Source organism: Periplaneta americana, chromosome 16 (genome assembly GCF_040183065.1).
Source record: "Periplaneta americana isolate PAMFEO1 chromosome 16, P.americana_PAMFEO1_priV1, whole genome shotgun sequence".
Taxonomy (NCBI): domain Eukaryota; kingdom Metazoa; phylum Arthropoda; class Insecta; order Blattodea; family Blattidae; genus Periplaneta; species Periplaneta americana.
The window spans coordinates 75,280,018-75,298,416 of NC_091132.1; the positions used below are offsets into that span (position 1 = coordinate 75,280,018).

At 34.1% G+C, this 18,399-nt stretch overlaps 1 protein-coding gene across 5 annotated transcripts in view; it reads right to left on the reverse strand.

The window, feature by feature from the left end:
• Positions 1-262: 262 nt before the first annotated feature.
• Positions 263-18,399, reverse strand: part of LOC138716475 (zinc finger protein 385D-like) — a 93,810-nt gene continuing 75,673 nt past the window's right edge. For all 5 annotated transcript variants that reach the window (XM_069849598.1, XM_069849600.1, XM_069849601.1 and 2 more), the window contains 2 exons: positions 17,456-17,640; positions 263-15,972 (listed from right to left, as the gene is read on the reverse strand). In XM_069849598.1, coding sequence (XP_069705699.1) covers positions 15,784-15,972; positions 17,456-17,640 — 374 coding nt within the window. In that variant the 3' untranslated portion in view covers positions 263-15,783. The remainder of the gene's footprint in view (positions 15,973-17,455; positions 17,641-18,399) is intronic.

Sequence of the window (18,399 nt, forward strand, 5' to 3'; positions counted from 1 at the left end):
AATTGTTTACTACAACAGAATCAGTAAAATACTGTTCACTTCCTGGATGCGACCATCACACTTAATAAACAACAGAGGCTACCAGGGATCTATGTCATATGTCTTCAAACTACAGTCAATGACTAAATCTATAATCCGAGAGTAGAAGGAATGAAATTAAGTTACTCAAAAAACACAACCACCCACCATTCATTACAATGTTTCGTACTATATTCTTTTTTTTTTTTAAGTTTAAATTAATGACTCGAATTAAACCCATGTCTGAAGGTAGGACACATTTTAATCAAGCACTTAATAACTTGGAACTTCAAAATTTCTCCAAATACAATTTTTTTTTGTCACTGCTGGCACATATAACTTATATAACGATCAAAAACTGAAAATTATTATTGTAAAAGGAATTTCAACAATATTCGTAGAACACAAATAGAACACAACATAGAGAATAATTATTAAAACAAAAATCATACAAAATCAACACTTTAATCTGTTGTGAGAACATTTTAACAACTGGAAAACTTGAATTTCTGTAGAATAACATAACATAATTTCAATTTCATTACACTTTACTGCTTGTATTGGAACCAAATGGCTAAAAAAAAAAGCCAGATTCGGCTGTGTATACGAATGTAGGCCTATATAAATATTATATGAAAACCACCAATTGATGATACCTCAGATATCTCCACATTGTTGATGACTAGTTGAACAAAACTATATCAATAGCTCATAATAGACATTATCAACTTTTCATGCACCAAGGATTCAAAATACAAACAAAATTAAATCTTCTCATTGTGTAATTTTATCTCTATAACCTCTGTATCCCATAGCTCAAGGTGGGGTACAAAAACTACCCTGATTTACCAATTATCAAGAATAAATCTCCGAAAGTTAAGCACTCAAGTGAAAGTTTCAGTAGTTAGCACGGATTTCCTTTATGAATATTATTATATAAATTCAACATGGATGTTTAAGAAATCCATTTCTCATATTTCAAGATAGGCTACATACAATTTCCTTACATTAAAAATTTCCTTCCTATTAGTTCTGAAATTATATAAGTACTGAGTTATCCGGTGATACATGATTGAACAATGTGATGGTTTAACTGCTCATTTGAAAAAATAAAATATATAAAAATCATTAAAATTATGTGCCAAAATATGACACCAAGCTCAACAGTCTCACCATTGTGAAGGATCATATTATAGGTAGTTTGCAATAATCCAGTAAGTCATACCTGTGGAAGGTATTTTATTGAAAGTATGGAAGAAAAGTTCTTTTTAAATGTATTACTGATACACAATACCATTTTACAATTCTAAAATTGTACTGTGCCACGAATACAGTTAACTGACTGGCTCTAACAATGCTATACCACAAAAATAGATGTTGCCATCATATTATTGTAATACAAATCAAAGCTTTAAATGTAATATAATGAAGAAAACAAATAACATCGTGGAACACATTGGTTTCCACACTACGTCATTCTGGAGTGGTCATAGTAATGGTGGTAGCAGCCCAATTTAACATTTGTAGAACAACTGGCGTAAGTTACATTTTATAACAACCAGTGAATTCCATTAGCTACATTTTAGTAAGAACAAATAGTCTTCCAAACTGTGCTCCACAATTCAATGATAAAAAATTATTCGTAGCATTCCATCAACATGACATGTATATACTTATATACCTAGATAGAATATGACAGCTTAAATTCATTGTAAGAAAGTAACAAAGTGTATTTCACCTTAAAAATGAACACAAAATCATAACATTTTTACAGTATGTATGTTCTATTACTCAATCACACCTACAGGTGTGAACATTTACTTCTAAACTAGATTGTTATAACATATGTGTTTCTAAGTTATTTATTAGAACACCCTGCGAGAAAAATAAGAAAAGTTCACTCTTAACTTGGATAAGCATGTTTAAAATTAAACTGTTCTCCTTTAATGACAAATATTATGGTAACTCTCAAAACCTTCAACTAGGTACTGTAAATATATACTTAAAATCAAGATACATCTGTATCCAAAGTACTGTGACAATTAAACTGCATATAATAGCATAGCTGCCAAACAGTCAGACAAAATTAACATAAAAAATGGAAGCACACTCAGACGAACATAACCTGTTCAATCAAATATGGAAGATGGATTGCGGCATGGAATTCCCTGAACTACATATGACTAGGGGGCCATACCACACGTTACTATGCCTTAACAAAAGTCAACAATAAAAGACAAGATCCTGTGTTAATACTGTCATAATGATCACCACATGCGGGCACCCATGCTACTCAAGACTTGCTGACTAGATACGAAGTCCTAACCATCTGTATGAACTGCTAGGGCTTCTATATAGATGACAATATCTCACAATAAGAGAAAAGAGGTAGAAAAAGATTATGTTTAATGTATGCTTTTCAAATAGTCTTTTTATCATTAAAAAAAAAAATAAATAAAAAAAAAAATAAAAAATAAAAAATTATAATTTCTCTGAGATTTAGTTAAAAAGATTTGAATATTTATACATTTGATTCAAAGGAAGGTATATGGCTGTAAATTTAGTATTTTCTTGGTATGGAGTTATGCTGTAGAATACATTTTGTTAGTATTACAGCCGAGCCGACACAACCATATATAGTCAAAAATCAGGAAAGGAAGAAGACTAGTTTTCACTATTTGCTCATGTAATTGTTGACACTTAATATTTTAGGAGAAAAATTTACTCTGGCACCGGGGATCGAACCCGGGTCCTTGGTTCTATGTACCAAGTGCTCTGACCACTGAGCTATGCCGAATTCAATCCACAGCACCGGATCGAACCTTCCTCTTTCGATGTTTCCCTTTGTGGCCTGACTCCAAGTTAGACATATATATGTTGACGTGTATCCAATATCAACTGCCATTATACTAGGAGCGCACTCAGCTGAGTGACTTGTTGGCCGGGAATCTGCAGTTATTATGCACTACTAGCTGAGAGAATATTATAGATATATTAATTTGTCCTACAGAATTTATCTGTAATATTGACACTTAATATTTTAGGAGAAAAATAATCTATAATATTCATGTAATTATGTTTAGTACATATTTTTAAGCGTTCATTATCAAATTGCGAGTAAGTTAGTATGGATAACTTCATATATGTAATTTATTCTTTCTTTATATTAAGTGATCTTAATATAACACCACTTGCTCTCTTTTCTCTATACACCTCATTTACTTAAAAATTTCAGTGGTAATGTTGGTGGTGGTGGTGGTGGTGGTGGTAGTGGCAGTATAGTTCTAGTAGTAGTAGTAGTAGTAGTAGTAGTAGTAGTAGTAGTAGTAGTAGTAGTAGTAGTAGTAGTAGTAGTAGTAGTAGCAGCAGCAGCAGCAGTAAGAGCATAGTAGTAGTATGATTCTAAATCAGTGGTCGTCAGCACTCGCTGAAACGGATAAAGTGCAACGTAATATGCTCTATTGTGCAGAAGGGAGAGATAGAAAGCATACCCGCCAGCAGCCACGGATGCACACCAGTGCAATGTCTTATGCACGGGTAAGAGACTCTAGCCCGAGGGTGCTCTGTGCTGATGACCGTTGTTCTAAATGAAAGAGAAAACAAAAGTATGTTATTCAGAAGAGGTAGACATTTCCATTGCCTATGATGAAAATTTCACAACTTCTCAACGTTTGCTCTATCCTGGAAGGATATCCAGCTCCTTGGAGTCGTTATAAATAGCTAAATCTTGTTGGCTAACTCAGTAGTCTTCAGAGAGGTTTAACTCTTATGATGCAAGGTATATCATCATGAAACTCTTAGTTTGCTACAATGGGGGTCAGAGAGTTGCTAATGTTCTGATGGAAATGATGAGAAAAAAACTGGTTATAAGTGTTGCCAATCTTAGAAATATAAACAGACATTATGAATACCTACTATTTATAGAATTTCCCAGTTTTGTAACATTGCTATTATTATTGAAGTATAAAATCGTCTTTTTCAGCTGGTCAATGATTAGATGTTGATTATCTTGTTACGTTTGAATAATAAAGACACAGGCTGTTGACGTGAAAAGATCGAGTAGAAGAGGGAATGTGGTATCAATGCTTTTCAGTTTAATATTCAACAATTATATTCATATGTATATAGTAAACCAAAAACCATGTGGTATGTACGAGCCGCATCCAGAAAGTAAGTTTCCCTGGGGCCATTTAGAGAAAGAGAACACAATTTCATGAAAAGATTTATTGGAACAGACAAAGCAATTGTTGAGCTATTTTCCAACATATACACCTTTAATTTAAACTGGAAACAACCTTGTAGTGTTATGACGGATCATAGGAAAAATATGGTTGCAAAGAATTTAGACGTTGTTGCGTGCATAAAGGTTGAAATGAAAAACTTCAATTCTGATCCCCTCATGCAAGTCCACTGCATAATAATCAGCAAGCATTATGCAGCAAAGTTATTGATTTTGGATCTGTCATGAGCGTTGTTGTGCCAACAATAAATTTCATCAGAAAATCTGCACTCAACCATAGCCAATTCCAACACTTTTTATTAGATACTGAGGAAGAGTATGGTGATGTGTTGTACTATACTGATGTCAAGTGGCTAACTAAATAAAAACTGCTGCAACATTTTTTTGGACTTCGCCTTGAAATTCAAATATTGTTCACTGAAAAAGAAAAGTTTAATCTTAATGAGAAATAATCTGACTCAGACTGGTTATGGAATTTAGCCTTTCTAGCAGATATTACATAGCATCTGAATGATCTGAACATCAGACTGCAGGGGAAAGGAAGACTAGTTTGTGACATGTTTTCAGATGTAAAATCATTCGAACTGAAACTGCAAATTTTTACCAAATAGTTGAATGAAGAAAACAATTTTCCATTTCCCTTTCTACAAGAGTATTTCACAAGGAAGTACCACAGTTGCACACAAAAGATTCTGTGAAGTGTTATAGATTTGTTGCACAAGGAATTTCATACACGATTTCAGGATTTTGATACATATTCCAAGAATATTCGCTTATATCAGAACCCTTTCGCCTTTGAAATAGAGACAGTATCTGAAATGTACCAACTTGAACTCAATGACATGCAGACTAATGACGAACTGAAAGAAATATTTCATTCAAATACAATTTTACAAATGTTTCTCAGTTACACATATGGTGTAACATAAAAATATTTGCAGCTAAAATGTTGACAGTTTTTGGAAGCACTTATATATGTGAGCACACATTTTCAAGGATGAAATATGTAAAATCAAAATTTCGCACCACGTTTACGTATATCAGTCACCAACTTCGAAACAGATATCAATTTTCTTGCATCTAAAATTCAGCCGCTATCTTCTCATTAAAGATAAGGCGTAAATTGTAATGTCAGATTTTCTATTTGTACAATTGAAGCACATACTGTTTTGAAACTTTGAATTTGTGAGTCTACCAAAGTTACAAAGGCAAATTTACATAATTTAGTTGCTATTCTGTTTGGTTACATTATTTCTTCGATTTTTTAATACATAATAAATAATTTATTAATGAAGAGAGTAATTCTGTATACTGTATACACAGAAAAAAAAAAAATATATATATATATATATATATATATATATGTCAGAAGGAAGTGAAATTGGGAGAGGAGTACGTCAAAGATTTCCTTTATCACTTACCCTGTTCAACATCTACTTGGAGAATTTAGTAAAGAAATTTGTTTTCAGAACATGGGAGGTGTGATAGTAGGAGAAAGAAGAATGAAGTGCATAAGATTTGCTGATGATATGGTGTTGTTAGCAGAAGAGGAAATGATACTAAAGGATATACCACTGGAGCTAAATGAAAGCTTGAGCAGTATGGGATGACAATAAATGCAAGTAAGACGAAGAGCATAGTCATAGAAAGAAAAATACAGAAGATAAACTTGCGAATTCTAAATGAGGCAGTATAGCAAGTGGAAGCTTCAAATACTTGGGGTGTACTATAAGCAGTAATATGAGCTGCTGTCAGGAAGCAAAAAGGAGGATAGCAATGGCCAAGAAAGCTTTTAATAGAAAAAGGAGCATCTTCTGTGGACCTCTGGAAAAAGAACTAAGGAAGAGACTAGTGAAATGTTTTGTATGGGGCAGAAACATGGACATTACGACGAAGTGAAGAGAAGTGAATAGAAGCATTTGAAATGTGGATATGGAGAAGTATGGAACGTGTGAAGTGGACAGAGAGAATAAGAAATGAAGCCGTTGGAAAGAGCGGGTGAAGAAAGAATGATGCTGAAACTGATCAGGAAGAGGAAAAGCAATTGGTTGGGTCACTGGCTGAGAAGAAACTGCCTACTGAAGGATGCACTGGGAGGAATGATGAGCGGGAGTACAGTTCAGGGTAGAAGAAGATATCAGATGATAGACGATATTAAGATATATGGATCATATGAGGAAACAAAGAGAAAGGTAGAAATTAGGAAAGACCGGAGAAAGTTGGGTTTGCCATGAAATACCTGCCCTTAGGCAGAATACTAAATGAATGAATGAATATACATATACACACACTATATATCTGAATGATATTTATCATTCATTTAACTGTAAATCATGTCCAGAGGTCTCCTTCACTTCTTATCATTGTGGCCCACGGTTGCTGAACCTGGCCCACTCTTACAAAAAGGTTGCCGAACCCTGATCTAAAGTAATTGTCTATGATAGCCTTTCCTCTCCCATATGAACAAGAAAGTAGAGCCAACTTTGAAACATTTCGAAATATTCTTCATCAGCAAATGAAAAAGTAAAAGCTACACTTCCCGCCTGGGATCTGCAAGCATGAGTGACGTCACACAGTGAGTAGAAGCAGTACAGGTAGTATATGCTCGCGCATGCACACTCTCTGCTTTACAGATGAAGCTATGCTTTCAGATTCCAGGCAACTAGTGTACACCTCTTCTGAGTAACTATGTTGTTTAACATGCGTCACTCTCCACCTGAATTTCATACATACCACTTGTTCACGTGTACAAAAGTATTGCAAATTTATAGCCTCACTAACTGAAAGTTGAGGCACAGAATTATTCAATCAGTGCCCCCTTATGTAGAATAAATATGTCATGTGGTAACATAAAATCCTATTTGCTTAATAAACAAACAGAAAACAAATCAATCAAGATGTAGATCTTGTCTTGCAAAATACATACTGATTAGATACTCTTACTTTTCACGTTTATTTCTGCAGAGTGAAAAATCTAACCCTCTTTATGTTTGTAGCGAGACATTCACCTACATATAGCCCTAGAGATACAACAGAGTGACACGCCCATCTTGAAAAAAATCACAAGCAACTTATCTTCAGTTACCCTCTTATATCTTACCATATTGCAATACTCTGGGTGCCTTGCCCCATTATTACCAATATAACCAACCAGTTTCATGCCAGGTACAATGAATGTTGAGTTCTCCATGACAAATGCAATCAGAGAGATCACAACACAACAAAGCAAGTAGTGACATGCAGGACCTCAGAGCACGAGACCCTTGTTAGATAAACCTCAACCAGATCTTGAAGATAGTTATTCATAATTATTCTTTTACATTGACTTCCTCTTCTGCAAAAACCAACAACTAACAATACCTTCATGATCTGGTTGTACATAATCCAGACTGAGGTATTTTATGGTACATGAACAAACATAACAACTATACAATTCTTCTTACTTAATACCTGAATTCTTTGAAATATTCCTATGGAATGAAAATTGTCTTAAGAATATAATGGCACATTCGCCGCCAAGAGGCAATAAGTCTTTCACAACACAGTACACCACCATAACAAGTAACACACACTGCACAGGCACACAGGAACAGAACTAGGTGTGCAAGAACAATTACAGGCAGGCACTAAAATACCTGGTCCTGTCCCTGTTTGTGCATACTTTGGAAAGGGTTGATTAATCTACTATTACATATATATAACATATCAGATCTGTATATTCAGATTTGTTTTCATAAAATACCTCAGTCTACAGACCAGCAGACAAACTGCTGTAATATTGTCACTTGTACCCAACCAATCTGCACTGTCATGTCTCATGATGTCACACTATTCATTGCTGATGAAGTGCTGCAGAAATCATCTCAATTGAACACACACTGACGACGTCAAGAGAGTACACAAAAATATCGTAAATTTGAATTCTATAATCTGTTTATTTCTGTAGCAGAAGAGCAATAGGCAGAAATTGCAAACAAGTTATCACGGAATGGAGTCTGGGGTACAAGATTACATAGGGAATGTATTTATGGAAAGTTCTGTCTCAAAATTTAAATGGAGATACTTTACCTCCATAAATCATTTGGCATCTTAGGGGCTCTTGAACTATCTTGGCACATTAACAGAATTCTAAACTTGAAATGCTCCTACTTTATCTAGATGCAATTTTTATAAATTTACTGCACAATCTGTATTACTCTTGGAACTACACATTTTAGAACAAATAAAATGTTCAATCAGCATCTAAAATAGCAGTACCTAATATCTTCTAGCAAAAGACGAAGTTGCCAGGTAAAAAAACTCGTAAGCAAAGTACTACAAATTATGACATTCATAAATTAAATTTTGATCTTATATAATATCATTTATTTCTAATGCCACAATCAATCAAGTCTCTGAAGAGTGGGATATTTAATTATGAACAGAATGTAATGACTGATCCCTATCCAATACGTAATTCTGGATAAAGTGATCAGTGCAAGGAAGATATACCTAAATGGTACTATTCTCGGTGTTTTAATTCTTACACTCGAAGTGCATCAACTGGCAATACTGCAAATTGCTCCATCCATCAAACCCTGTTTTTATCGGAACAATGCTTTCTGCAGCACGTACACCAACTACAGTGCCACAGGTGGAAGATTGGAGAGGAAGAAGTAGCACATGAACACATACATTATATACATGAGATTCAAAAATAAAATTCTTACAAATTTCAAATATATGCACCCCACAATTTCATTTTCATGTACTTATTGGAAAACTAGTTTCGGTAAAGAGAGTGAGATGAAGAGATAAAACACACATCTGTAATGCAGCCGATTCCAACTCAAAACTGATATGTAACTACAGACAGAGGTGACGGTAAAATTGAGCAAATCTAACTTCTAGTTATGACATTAAAATCCTCACGAGAAAAATAATTAATTCTGAACACCAAATATGTTTGCACGATAATTCATTTAGAATGATTTCAACGACTTGTCGACAACTCTAGGATCATTGGGGGACGTGATGGAGCTACAATAAACCATCCTATTTGTGCAACAAACTTCCAAAGAGACAAAACAAAACAAACTGCTTTGTAACGAGCCAAACAATAACTTTGTACTGCGTTGTAGAGGGGCAAGAAGTCCATTCGAATAACTAAGTTGATAAATATTACTCTTATGTGGATGAGGAATTTCAGAGACTACACTAGATAGCTAAGTGTTAAACAACCTCAGGTAAAATGTCACAACAACCATTGTTAAAGTGGCGAAGCCACTCCTGTTTAGTTAACTTGTATCTACAGCAATTCTACAAGTTGGGACAAGAGATAAAAAGACATCCATTGCTAGTTTGGCCAAACAGTCTCCTAAGAGGTCTACAAGTGTTGTCCAATTCGTGCAACTTGCAGGTGCTCCTGCTAACACAGCACTAAAAGGGGCACTCCCCCTGAAAAAGTGAGGGCAACTCTTTCTAAATATTTATAAGCTACAAAGTTTAATGCTAGGGGTGTCAAACATAATCCAAGGGGCAACTGTGGCCCAAACCCTGAACTATCTACTTCTTAATCTCCTACACACTCACTCACTGCTGGGAATGGGTTAGCCACAAACTGTGATTTGTTAAAATTCTTATAATACAAACATATTCTCCCCATTTCTAAAATATAATCTCCCATCTTTCCACGTTAAAATTACAGTTAATTAAAAATACTTCTTATTTATATATCACACTCGAGTAAAGGAGCAACACATTTCACATGTGATCTTCCCATTTGTCGTGACTTATTTCATGTTACTTTACACAAAATCAAAACATGAGCACACCTGTCATTTACAAGAACACAAATTTTACGGAAAGTATACACACCAGCAGAGGTGCCAACCTCTGCAGATACTATCAGTCATCTTGAGAACACAATGCAGTAATTGAGGCACATTGTTCAAGATTTTTGCTTCTAGGCTTATAAGTTATAACTGAACACGGAGAGGAATTTATGTGGTCTCAAGAAGTTGCCACTACCGATCTTCACATATTCCATTGGAAAACGTCATCTGAAGTCCTTCATTTTATTTGTAAATTCATTTAATTTATTTTCTTTCAAGAAGAATTCTCTAATGACTAATTATCTCCTAATCGTTCATTTTTATAATACAACCACAATCTACCTGCATCACTAACACACAGTTTCAGCCATTCCCAAAAAGAAAAGCAGTATGCAAGAATTTTAGTTTTGATCTAATATCCCCTTCCTAATCCTTCCTACTTCCTACCAGCTGAACATTTGTACAAAGTTCTAAAAGGCACAGATGTTGGCACCCCATTACTTAAAAACGATAGGCCTGTCTTATGACTGTTACCTGAGAAACTTAAACAGTACTGAGGTTTCTGAACGAAGATATGTGAGTTGTCACTCCACATCCCCAGTCGCTCCCCATCCCTAGTTATTAAAACCATAAAAAAGTTTGACACCCCTGCTACCCAGTCTTGGAACATGACCTGTACTGTCAGAGTTGGAAGATGAACGTAGGTACTCTGTTTAACAATATAGATATGATAGGATTGACACTACGTGGGCTAGTGATGTAACTACAGTTATTTGTATTTTTAAATATGATGGGGGCAATTTCAAAGACAAAGTGTGTGCTATCAGGAAGTCATCACCATCCCAAGTGCCATGGTGTGTGTCATCTTCTTCACAGCGTGGCAGATCAACAAGTCACACTGTCGAAGCAAGTAGAAATCATGCCTTCAAGAGAATGAAAACTGTGAAAGTGACTTATTATCATGATCGGAGTAGTCACAGAATGCACTACCTTAGAAAGAGTATAATGTGCCAAGAAGAAGCACACACTAAGCATTTGGTTCAACCAGACTTCCTCACAGCAACTCATGTAACAGGAAAAACACATTAGACGTGCATTAACAGGTCTAGAGTTTGAACGCTGTTTGTAACTGCCATAGATTGTGAATTACATAGCCTCGTGCAATTCAAGCCTAGTACTATCGGCAGCTGTATGGTTCAACTACAGTAACAACAATAGTAACAGCTTGCCACTGGCGCATAAACTTAACGGAACTACACTACTCCAATCACAGCCACACAACAAAATAAAATCCAAACAAATAAAACGTACCACATTTACTCAACCCACTTTTCTTGCATCACCATGAAATAGGCTACTGCTTCTAATAATTAGCGCAAATATCAGTTTTAAGTACAAGCTATCCCTCAAGCAATCAAAATCCTCTTTTCAATTTATAAATTAAATGCAGTTGTAATTTCTTAAATCACCAAAGAAGAAACAGGGTAAGTTTAAATTAATACAACTGAGCTGACATGTCAAAAGATATCATAAAGTTCCAAAATCTGAAATGTATAAATAAGTCATAGGAAGACTGATAACATTGTATTCATTTATAACATAAACATGTATGAAAATTAATATCACATTTACCGAAGTCAGGTATAGATCAGCTAATAACTTAAATTTGCTGTACCATGGGAGCAAGGGTGGTTTTTTCCTTCTTGGCTATTTAACGACACTGTATCAACTACGAGGTTATTTAGCGTCGATGGATAGAGAGATAATATTTCGCGATATGAGGCAAGGATCCGCCATAGATTACTGACATTTACCTTAGTTGGGAAAAATCTCGGAAAAACCCAAGCGGGAATCGAATCCACGTCCGAGCACAATTCCTGATCAACAAGCAAGCACCTTAGCCGACTGAGCTACACCAGTGGCTAGCAAGGTTGGTATCTTGCTATTGTTACAAACATGGTCAGTTAATGAAAGAGATGAAACTTGTCCACACCTGTGGAGTAACGGATAGCATGGTTGACTGCGAAACCAGGTGGCCCAGGTTCGAATCCTGGTCGGGGCAAGTTACCTGATTGAGGTTTTTTCCAGGATTTTCCCTCAACTTAATTTGAGCAAATCCTAAGCAACTATCAGTGCTGGACCCTGGACTCATTTCACTGGCATTATCACCTTCATTTCAATCAAACGCTAAATAACCTCAGATGTTGATACAGCATCGTAAAATAACTCACTTCTAGATGAAACTTCGAACTAAAATAACTGACCTTTCATACAGTTTGCAGGACGGCATGAAATAGCAGTAAATTTATGATTATCCTATACATATTTTATAATCAAAGAAATAACACTGGGGTATCAAGGTAATAGCTTAAATACAAATTTAAAATAAACATATGCCTTTTTTTGTGTACTTGTGTACTACCTATATCACCATCAATTGTTTCTTTACTCACTGTCGTTTGAAGAACTGTTGACAATATTTTATCACTATTCCATTATTACCCCTCTGAAGATGATTTCTCGCTTCTGTGTAATAACTATTTATGCTGTAACATTCATTATAAATACATTTCATTGCACTTACTAGATTCTGAAATTTAAGTAGATTTTAAACATATATAACTTGCCTGCAAGTAATAAATTCTGTGTCTACTTTCTTTTGTTTTGCTTAATACCAAGTTCGTGAACAAAATTGATAGCAATCCCCTGTAATTCTATAAACAAGTTCCTGAGATTTCCTTTGAACACACAAATTTTTAACAGTTTACACTTGTTGAATTAGTAACAGATTACTACACAAAAAATGAACTAAAATCTGAACCTAACTCGCTAGAAATAAAATACAACAATGTTCCTTTTAAATACATAAGATCGTAATCTAAAGCACAGTGTTTTCCTTCACAACACAAATCTGACCAAAAAGTCACATAGTATTAAATATCCAAATAATGAGAATAATTAAAACAATGAACCTCATGATTTGACATAACCTTTCCTTAATTCCACTGTAAGATTTAGCTGTTCAGTGTCCCTTAGGAATGGTGAACAACTATAAAAGTGCTGTGTTCGTGTTACAAATACGCAAAAGTAGAATATTACATAATACTGTGACATTATCATACATTGAATTGACATAGTTACGTATGAAAAAAGTGAACCATAACATCTGCTAATGTTTAGTGAATTAAGCAACATTGACAACTTGCAAACTGAGGCACACAATAAAAACATCTTTCATGGAGCTGCAGCCGGAAGTTCCTGCAGAAATCGAGCTTTTGTATTAAAAAAATAAAATAAAATAATAAAAAAAGAAAAGATGATACATCACGAAAAATAAATTTTATGTGGGGTTTCTGATAGCCTTATTATAATACAAAGAATGCAGATCCCTCATCTATTAAGATTGAGATTCTTTAGTTATTTACAACATTACAGGCAGGCGACTAAGTATAAAAACTTACTTATATGTTAAAACATAATGTACCTTAATGATGTGAGGTCAGAGAAACATTATGAGCATGAAATTCAAGATCAAAACTTTAGTGCCCCGTCAAATCCATTAATATGCTAAAGTGAGAAAATAGTTAATGTATTAATTTGCTAAAGTTTCCAATCATATCTACAATTACGTAAATTCTGTATTTGTCAAATGATCAAACAATGATGCTGAATAAAGGATACAGCTGGGGTTTTTGTACTATTATGCAAGTAATAATACATAAAGACAAACAATCCATAAGGTGCTCCTTATAAGCTATATTTGTAATTCGAATGATTAAAAACTGAGCGAAGTTGATTTATGGAAAGGGAAAAAGTTCTGCTGCAGCACGTGATTTCATTAACAATGACAGTTTCATGAATAAGTGATGCAAGAAAGATTTATAATAAGTAAAATATGGTTGAGTAGATATGGTATGAGGATGATTTATACACGCAGAACTGTGTCCAACAGATATACATAAGAGGTCAACACCAAGACGCACTTCACCATAAAAATTAACAGGTGAGAGCTTAACAGTGTTATTTCCGAATAACACTCTGTAACATGTGGTGCCAATTTGACCGAAATGTTCTGCGGAACACTTCACATAAATATGGTCGCATTTTCCTGGTCAGCTTTAACTTTGTATTGTCATTGTATAATAAAAAACCAGGACATTCCATACTGTGAGCTAAGTATATGTCCGTCCATCATATAATATGGAACTCAGCAACAGTTTGCTTCATCTGTATAACTGCAGATACACAAACTAATTCAATGTGTCATAAATTCAATCCTCAAAGCAAGTAACTCAGCAGACATAAATGTATGTTCTTTATGAAAATAAAAATAACATAAAAAGAATTATATTAGAGAGAAAGGGAAGAAAATATACAAACTGTAGACAGAAAATGAAGGCCACATTATGATCATTTAAAACAATACTGCTTTATGCACGTCTATATAGTCAAGAGCTGTGCCACGTGACATCTCAGAAATCGCAAAGAGAAATCTATGCTTTGGCAATGTGCAAACAATTTCCTCTGTTATTTTGGAAACATTCATAATGTGTATTATTCGAATAAGACAGAATGAGTTGTTGCATTTTAAATTTAATTACCTAACACTATACCAATTGTCAACATCACTTTGTATAAGCAATACATATACACCAAACTAAACTACAAACATCTACAAGGCAAACATTGATTTTCATATTCGACTTTCAGTGTACTCAAGTAAGACATGAAAACAACCTTCCTTCATACTGTATAACCAACCAACCTTTGAATAAGCCTTTATTTTCAAGATAACTCATTTCTAAGAATGATTTTTATCACTAAATGTTTGCATTGAAAAATTCCGTACATACATGCAATATACAAACATTTCTTTGAACTAGGAAATTAGATTCGGCACGTGAGTCAGAACTTTGTAGGTTTTGTACAGAAAACAAATTCAAGTACTTTTTCTTGTTTGCACACTTCCAATAAGGGCAATGTAACAAGACTTGAAAAGAAGCTAATACTGAAACACAGTTCATCATATTCAGAGAGAACAATGAGATTTTAAGCTTAATTTAGATAATATACCTTAGTCATTGGCATCTCAATAATCTAAATGCATGCAAATACTGATTCTATCCTCAAACATAAGCAACTACAATGTAACAGCTACATGGTCCTAAACACAGGAATGATCAATTCAGAACAGCCAACTGCACAGGAATTGAACTCAAAATAAATTATATTTATTTTCTCACATAATTTGCTGCTGTTCGCATATACCGAGGGATGTACTGAATTGGACGGACTGAGGAAAACCATGACAGAGCTCAGTCAGGAAAGAGGTCTTCGGAAAAATGTAACTTAGGCCATCACACAAGTAGGCTATTTGCAATAAACGAACACATATCTAAATTCTAACATACTGAACACTTTACTCTGTATTATAAATGATAAAATATAACAAAATATCTTACCCTTTTCAAGAAATGGACAACTATCTGGAGGGATAAGGATTTAAACGGACTACTCGGCTGCACAAATTGTATGAGGAAATACAGAATTTACATTCTAAACCAACAATTTCAAGTGGCCAAACGAAATATATAATAGGGCATTCACAACTGGCTGTCCTGGGTTCAAATGTAGATTTCTCTTTGGAATCTCCATCAGTAGGGAGCACATGGTCTCTTAACTGCAAAATCGAGCACTGAAGGACTCAGTCCCTCACATCATGGCCCCACCGCTCACAAAGTTGTTAGAGAGGGGCTGCGAATACTGAAGTGCCATTGGCACCTTATTGGGTTTTCCAGTCTGCTGGTAACTGGGGCGTGGCTTCTTCCAGTAAGGAGCCATACGGGGTTTACTCTTGCCTCCATTCAGAAGCTTGTCTTTGTGTTTCCTGGATCCCAAGTGCTGAAAACATTTTGTACCGGTACTTTTAGAAACTGATATTCAGATCACACATCAATTAGGTAAAGTTATTGCAGTATGAAGTCAATTTAAACAGTAATGTGGATGACAGAAACAGAAACATATAACCCAGAATGGCTAATTCTATGAATAATATATTTTATTTAATTTTCAATCATATGACTTATCATTATTACAAATATTAACACTTGCTAATACATGTTAATTATAAAAGTATGGTTATTACTACGATATCTAAATATAGGTTACATAGTGGAATCATGTTCACTCTTATAGTAAATCATCAACTTGATGATGAAAGAGTAGTGGAATGGAGAAAAATTCTCTCCGCCACCGGGATATATAAATAAAATAAAATTTTAAAAAATTTAAAAAAATAATAATAATATACATCAACTTTATATGTATAACAGTAAAATGTTAAGTCACGAGCTTTATATAATATGTGCTTAATATAAATTGAAGAAGATTATGTTAATATCAATCTCAATAAAACTACATTTGGAAAACTAATTTTTGTCATATTCATGTGTGATGGAAATGTATCTATACATAAAATTCATGTTACATATATTATGTTACATGTGTTTATTAGAATTATGTTAAAAAAATTGAGGAAATATTTGTCATACCTATGTATGATATATTGCGTTATTATTCTAATAAATACATGTAACATTATATATGTAACATGAGTTTTACGTATAGATACATTTCCATCACACATGAATATGACAAAAAATAGTTTTCCAAATGCAATTTTATTCAGATTGATATTAACATCATCTTCTTCAATTTATATTAAGCACATATTACATAAAGCTCGTAACTTAACATCTTACTGTTATACATATAAAATTGATAATTTACTATAACAGTGAATAGATTCCACTATGTAACCTATATTTAGATATTGTAGTAATAACAATGTATCTGATGATGCCGTAATAGACGAAAACGTTAGTACATTCCTTTTATTATTAACATGTATTAGCAAATGTTAATATTTGTAATAATGATAAGTCATATGATTGAAAATTAAATTAAATGTATTATTCATAGTACTTGATAACCGACTTATCGGAAAAATCAACATGAATTATAAATTATAGAATGGCTAGCTTATTATCTTTCAAGAAAAAGTAATGCATCATGTACATTATTACAAAGAAAATTGCCTCTTTTGACATAGACCTATTATTTTTATTATCTTCACTTTCCTGTTTAACAGAAAGTCTTACATACTACATTTATTTAGTTTCGTGAACTAAAATGTGTCCCTGTGAAATCTTTAGCAGAGCTGCAATATGTCAGCTATTACCTCTCACATTTTTAATTTTACAGTCATAAAAATTCATCATGAGCTGCATTTCAACCTGTGACTTTAGGACAGAGTACTTACTTGAACAGAAAGTAATTCTCACTACTGAAAGAAGTTAAACGTTCAAACTTCTATAATACTGACCTGTTCAAGTTGAATTTCAGAGTTGAGAGATACATTGCATGTATCACAAAAGTACTTGTTGGTCTTGGCTCCGGCAGCATCTGGCAACTTCTGCACACCTGGGGGGACCTCTCCTGCAGTAGCAGCAGCAGTAGCAGCAGTAGCAGGTCCAGGGGTCACCGACATTGCAGTCCCGACATCCGAACCTACCGGCACCACTGATCATCAATACTATCTATCTATCACATCAGCCGCCTGCCAAGGGTCGCATCACTGATGGGATAATAAATCAGATTGATTCATCGAACATGCCGAGACCAGAGGCGCACACAAAAAGAAAAAGACAACACAAAATAAATCCACACTCTCAGATTTTCACTCATATTAATAACGTAATCTTCACAAAAACTAACACTGCTATAGGCTACAAAGCATCTTCAGACTATCAAGTAAATGGATAACAGTGCTATATTTTAGGAATGAAAATCGTTATCCTTCTTAAGAAAAAAATATACTGTATTTCTATTTTAAAAATGAAATACACATTTCAACTAAAGGAAGATAAACAAGTCACTGAGTCAGGAACATTCAATCCAACAAATATAATTGCCAATTCCAAAGTAAAATACGTCCGATCTTAATATCCATAAATTCTGTGTGTACATACATACTAAATTGTTTAGTTTGAAAAATTGCACCAAGTACACAATGTAAATAAATATAACTTCAAAAATGTAATGTAACTTTAGCGCAGGTATGGGCATAAGGTAAATATGATTCAGTTCACTCTTTCCAAAATATCTAAGATATGTTTACATCAAATGAATTTGGCTTCTCTTCTGCTTAGGGATGTTCGAAACTAATGTGGCATGCCATTACATTAAACATTTCAAATCAAGTCAAATATGTAATATAGGCATTCATATCGTCACTATGGCTTAGCACTCATTATAAATAATCACTTA